Here is a 6450-nt window from a genome sequence, read left to right on the forward strand (position 1 = left end):
ATTGCCGCAACTTGTGTAGTGGCCGATTGGCGAGCCACCGCGTGACTCACCCATCGCTGAAGCCTCGACCGGCCTGAGCGCTTGCGCTGGCGGGAGACCGGGAGGGTGGACGATGGAGGAGCCGACCGATACTGGGTCGACGGTTGCCGCAGCAGAACGCCGCGGACACATGCGCGAAAATGCGTCGCACCGCGGACGGGGAGCGCGTCTACGTCGAGTGGAGCCTCCTGGAGCCATGCGGAGTCGTCGGCGATGAAGGTGAGAGTGCCGAGACGGATCTCTTGACCCTTGACCAAAACTCCAGCAGACACCATGATGAGAGTACTCGGAAGAATCGCAACTTCTCCACAAAATCGCTAAAACACCTGCCCCATGGTGGGCGCCAACTGTCGTGGTTCTAAGCCTGATAGTAGAGTGGGGGTAGGTATGGAGAGGCAAGTTCCTAGCTATGGAGAGGTTGTAAGCACAAAGGATGTACGAGTTCAGGCCCTTCTCGGAAGAAGTAACAGCCCTACGTCTCGGAGCCCGGAGGCGGTCGAGTGGATTATGAATGTATGAATTACAAAGTCCCGAACCCCTCTGCCTGTGGAGGGGGGTGGCTTATATAGAGTGCGCCAGGACCCCAGCCAGCCCACGTAGGAGAGGGTTTAAGGTGAGTTAAGTCTGGGGCGTTACTGGTAACGCCCCACATAAAGGCCTTTACTATCATAAAGTCTACTTGATTACAGGCCGTTGCAGTGCAGAGTGCCTCTTGACCTCCTGGTGGTCGAGTGAGTCTTCGTGGTCGAGTCCTTCAGGCCAGTCGAGTGAATCCTCGTTGGTCGACTGGAAGGCGACCTCTTCTAAGGATGTCCTGGGGTAAGTTACTTGGATCAGGTCCATGACCCTACCCTAGGTACATAACCCCATCACTATGTACCTAGGGTAGGGTCATGGACCTGTCCTAACTGCCCTACCCAAGGACATCTCTAAAAGAAATCACCTTTCAATCGACTTGAAGGTGTTCCACTCGACAGACTCGAAGACACTCGACCAAGAAGCAATCACTCGACCAAGATCCAACCACTCGACGGCCAGGAGACCTAAAGTCACCCCGCACGCTAACGGTCGGTCATTAAGTAGCTTTTATGGTCATCATAGCACGTTATTACTAGCGTTACCAGTAACGCCCTGCCTTAGTGTACATTGAACCCTTCGTAACGTGGGCTGGCCGGGGTCCTGGCGCACTCTATATAAGCCACCCCCCTCCTCCGAGACAAGGGTTCGCACCTCTGTAACTCATACTCACATAATCCAGTCGACCGCCTCCGGGCTCCGAGACGTAGGGCTTTTACTTCTTCCGAGAAGGGCCTGAACTCGTAAACCTTGCGTCCTTACAACTTCTCCATAGATAAGATCTCGCCTCTCCATACTTATCCCCCTACATTACTGTCAGGCTTAGAACTACGACAGCGGTTGGGGAGATTGCACCACTGATAGTTGCTGCAGTCCCCACGAGAACAACGAATAGACGTACGGTGCGACAAGCTTTAGATGAGGGCAGCTGGGTTCACGACTTCGAGCAAAACATCTCTTTCACCGCCCTATTGCAGTACATGCACCTTTGCCAGGCAATCAACACAGTGGATCGCGACCCATCCCGTCCGGACAGTTTCACTTGGCCAAGATCGCCGACTGGATCATACACAGCCAAATCGATTTATGACTATCTCTGCTCTGAGCTAGACCGATCACCCACAGCTAAGTGCAACTGGAAGAGTTGGGCACCGCTCAAATGTAAGTTGTTTGTGTGGCTCGCCCTGCAGTACGGGTTATGGACGTCGGATAGGAGAGCAAGACATGGATTACAGGATCACCCATCGGCATGCTACACGTGTTTGCAGGCGGAGGACAGCGTGGATCACATCTTGGTGAACTGCACTTATGCGCAGGAGGTGTGGCATAAGGTGTTTCACCTCATCGGGGTCGAGGTGCAAGAGCCGTGAGAGTTGGACGTGTTCAAGGATTGGTGGCTGATTGTGCGGAGAAGCTTCGGAGGACAGGACCGCAGAGGATTTGATACGATGATGGCTTGGGCCCTCTGGAAGCAAAGAAATGCCAGAGTGTTCAATAGGAGAAGTGAGCAAATGACAGCTAGTGAGTTACCATTTAGGATCCTTGACGACATTGCCGAGTTGAGGCAAACGGGGTTAGGAGCGGGAGGTTTACAACGATTTATGAGAAGTTGACCTAGGATCGATGGTGTAGGAGTTGGATGTGTGGTACCCCGGCCTCTGTGTTTGCACAGCAACCGGCACTCTTGTAATTATGTTTCTCTCTTCTATCAAGCTAAGATATGCCATTGACGTACTCTTAAGAAGAAAAAAACATGCATCTGAACTTGCTGCAAGCACCTGGCCCCCATCGGTCCGCTCCATTCTCCACGACGAAGATCGAAAACGGCGGGGCACCGACGCCCACGCAACCAAACGCAACACGAGCCGCGCGCAGCGCCGCCGCCCGGCCAGCGTAACGCGTCGCCGAAGCCCACCTACCTAGCCACGCCTCAAGTCAAGCCCCCAGACCCAGCGAACCCACCACCACCGTCGCCGAAGGGCCGGGCCGGCGCCACCGCGCACCGCATCAACGTAGCACGCGATGATTGATCAATGGCGTGCACGGCGGTTGTTGGTCGGCCTTGTCGAGCAGCCCTCGGGCGATAGCCTTTGCGAGGTCGGCGTACGCGTACGGTGTGCATGGCCTGGTCTGCAAAAGCGACGCCTATTCGCTCAAATAATTAGGATGAAAGGAAAGGAAAGCCTCTCTCCCTCTGCCAACCACACCACCGGTGAGAGAGCGCGTCCCATGCAGCATTTGCATTGCCACCGACAGCGCTAATCACCGCACCAAGCGGACCGGAGCTGATTATTGGCGCCAATCGCGCACAGCGGAAGTACTGCTTGCGACCCTTCCGTGCACGGTCCACGCAGAGAGTGGTGGTTAGATGCCTCCAAGCACCATCGACATTGTGTCGGTCGGGTCGATGGTCATTTGGCAATGCCAACAGCTGAGAAACCCAGCTCCTAACACAAGCCAGTCATATGTGGCAGTAAGCGGGATGCAGAGGCCGGAGGTTTATCCTTCTTTTCGAAGAAAACGTGGGCAAGTGGGGCTAGAACTCAAGGGTAAAATGAAAACAGAAGCATTAACACACAAAATCATACTGTATGTTGCTACTAATAACAAAATCAAAAATAATAGCAGTCCTTGGTGGTTGGGGGGAAGGCGAAGGAGCAAATGAAGTGGGGGTTAGCTTTACTTTCCTTGCAACGCATGCAAAGGTCCCCCGGCCTCCTCTCCTCGAGAAGTTGTCATGACTCCTTGCCAGGCCATGACACAGTGCAGTCGAAAGGGAAATCATGCATAGGCTCGATCCATAGCGGAGCGGTGGTGCTGCTGGTGGTGCACTAATGCATGCATGCCCGAATAAATAGATGCGTTAATCATTGTACCGGTGATCGGCATGAGTCCAAGCGAGCCGAGCTATCAGCTAGCTAGTGTTGCATGCCGAACGAGAAGAGGCTCTTAACGCTGGTGCGTGTCATCCAGGCTGTTCACGGAGACTTCCGGGGCAGACGGCCAGAGGATCTGGTTCGCGGGTCCGTGTCACGGGTAATTGCTAGGACGGTAGCTTGGGTGCCTCGGTGGTTAGGGTTAGGAGAGGGTAAATCTCTTTGGTGAAAATGTTGGCGTTGGCATGAGATGAACACCTACCTACCATGGAGTGGGGAGTGATTGGCCCGTACTGTGGCAACAGAGGAGCGCAGGACGCTGGTGGTAATGGCCGAGCTACTTGGTACTGGTCGCCCATGCTTTCGGCTCTAATTAAGGGGCAGCTTGCATCTGGTGAGTGAACCGAGAGCAATCCATAGCTGTCGCGACACCGGACGGCGGGAGGGCCGCAGGTGTCGGTCGCCGCAGGGGTTTCGACCAAACCTCTCCGGGTCGGGTCGGGTCGGGTCGGTCAGGCTCGGCCTGAGCGTACGGTTCCGGGGGTCGGACTTGCTTCAAGCTTTGAGGAGCGCCAACACGTTGCCATCCTTCGTCCTCACGTGCACGCGTAATCTACTGTAGGAAGCAATGGGGCGTCTGCGTTCATGGCCTCTTGTGCAACAGTGCAAGCGATCGATGCAATCCGTACCGTTAATCCCTCGAGCTCGCCACGTTACGTAGCTCGAAGGTGAAGGGTACGCCGAGGTCCGGAGTCTGACGATTGCATGCATGTAGGAGAAGATCGGCGTGCCGGTTTAAATTCGGGCATGAAACCTGCACGCATACGCGTGCACGGCGGATGTAGGCACGTAGGTACGCACGCACGCACGAACCCCTGCCATGAACCCTCCCGTGCGAATACGCGCGGCTTGCATTGCATCCATCGATCATTATTGGGCGCGCGAGGACACAGGCGCTGGGCTGTAAGAAGGTTCATTCATTTGGTCACGTGTTGGCCATCAGATCTCGGCCTCGCACTCGCACGCACCACCGGATCGCCGCGCTATATATAACGTCGCCGCAGCTCTCGCCACCACATCCATCCAGCATTGCCAGCGCCAGTGCTCACAGACTGACACAGGGCAAGCTAGAGCACTGTGCTAGTTGGGAAGAAGAGAAGAGAAGGCACGAGAGGGAGCTAAACAGCAACCAGCAATGGCGCTCGTTCCTCTCCTCCTCTCGCTGCTCCTCGTCTCCTGCGCCGCGCAGTCGCCGTCCGCGTCCAAGGCTGCCCCGGTCGGCGCCTTCCCGCCGCAGACGTTCGCCGCGGCGCCGACAACGGTGAAATCACCGCCGCAGGCCTCCTCGCCGTCGCAGGTGTCTGCAGCGCCGCCGACGTTCTCGGCCGCCTCGCCGTCACAGGTGTCTGCGGCACCGCCGACGACCTCGGCCGCCTCGCCGTCACAGGTGTCTGCAGCACCTCCGACGACCGTCGCTGCCTCGGCGCCACAGGTGTCTGCCGCGCCGCCGACCGTCACCGCCTCGGCGCCGCAGGCTGCGGCGGTAGCTCCGCCGACAACGGCTGCCTCGCCGCAGTTTGCTGCCGCGTCAGCTCCGACAAAGAGCTTCGCCGCTGCACCACTCACAGCCACGTCGCCTGCGGCGTCCACTGTTGCCTCTCCGCCATTCACTGCCACCTCATCGCCACCCGTCTCTGCACCCCCTCTCGCAGTGACCGCGGCCCCTCCGGCGATGCCACCCACCGTCGCCGCGCCGCTTCCGGCCCCAGTGGCCGCACCCATGGCAACACCACCGGCCACCGCGCCTCCCGCAATGGCTCCGTCACCCCTGCTCATGGCTCCCGTGGCAACGCCCATCGCCACACCAACAATGGCCCCCGCACCGGCGCCCATGTCACCGGCACCGGCGCCCCTTTCACCGGCACCGACACCGGCTCCGATCATCGCCCCGACTCCGTCGCCCACGATGGCACCGGAGCCGGCGCCGGCCATGGCGCCCGAGCTGTCGCCCATCATGGCCCCTTCGCTCTCCCCGCTCGGCTCGCTGTCGCCCGCGTTGGCGCCCGTGGCAGAGGAGGACTCGGCGGCCGGGAGCGCGCGCGCCGGCGTCGCCGCGCTCGTGGCCATGGCGGCCGCGGGGCTCGTGGTCTTGTTTTAATTGAGCAGAGCAGGGCTGGCTTACTTTGGCGATCTTGTTTAGTGTTACGTTACACGAGCGTGTGTGTCTGCCGACGTTCCTCCGGGCGTCGCATGTACTGCGAATTCTTTCTTGGTGTACTGCACATTATTGGCCATTTGTTTATTTCTTCTTATAAATATATGGATGGATGATATCTCAGAACTCATATGTACTACCATGTATAATTCCGGTGTACTGCATATTGCATCCTCATGCTGCGTATGCTTTCTCACTCGCTTATACAACTTGGCATATGACCGTTGTACACTATTCTTGTCGGTGCAAATTGTGGTTCAATAGCTTGAACACCTGAGATGCGCGTTCACTAGAAAGTGTCGAAAAATCACACCGCGTGTACGACCCATGCAAATGTGGGCCGAGGAGAAGCACGGGACACTTCGTATGAGAAACGTGATCTGCAGGGCCAGAAACTGTTGCCCTGCATGCATCCACAAAGCCTGTGGCATGGACACGGCAGGCCAAGGCCATACCGTGCATTCCGCTGCTCGCGGAGGCTGACGAAACGGGGAAAAGTTACATGCGCATTTCACGGTTCACACGCCTGGCGATTGCACGCTCCGGGGGGCAAGCGAACCCGTGAGCGGCCTGGCGCGGGGACGCCGGCTGGTGCACGGCGGCCTGGGCCCTGGTGGGGAGAGGCCGTGCATGCATGCATGGCCGTCTGATTCGCGAGCAGGACAGATTTCAGGACGTGCGTACGCGTGGATCGTGTCGATCATTTGGGGCTGGTCCCGGACGGAGGCGCATGCGGCCGGTGAT

General features: G+C 57.8%; 1 protein-coding gene across 1 annotated transcript; it reads left to right on the plus strand.

Moving 5' to 3' along the window:
- The first annotated feature begins 4556 nt into the window (after positions 1-4556).
- Positions 4557-5832, plus strand: LOC123189975 (vegetative cell wall protein gp1). The gene has a single exon (XM_044602515.1). It carries the CDS (start codon positions 4687-4689, stop codon positions 5647-5649), a length of 963 nt encoding a protein of 320 aa, XP_044458450.1. The 5' UTR covers positions 4557-4686; the 3' UTR covers positions 5650-5832.
- The last annotated feature ends 618 nt before the right edge of the window (positions 5833-6450 follow it).

Source organism: Triticum aestivum, chromosome 2A (genome assembly GCF_018294505.1).
Source record: "Triticum aestivum cultivar Chinese Spring chromosome 2A, IWGSC CS RefSeq v2.1, whole genome shotgun sequence".
In the NCBI taxonomy this organism is placed as follows: Eukaryota; Viridiplantae; Streptophyta; class Magnoliopsida; order Poales; family Poaceae; genus Triticum; species Triticum aestivum.

What these genes read in the sequence shown, in the direction of transcription:
- LOC123189975 (XM_044602515.1), top strand. Translation starts at nt 4,687, where the DNA reads ATGGCGCTCGTTCCTCTCCTCCTCTCGCTGCTCCTCGTCTCCTGCGCC.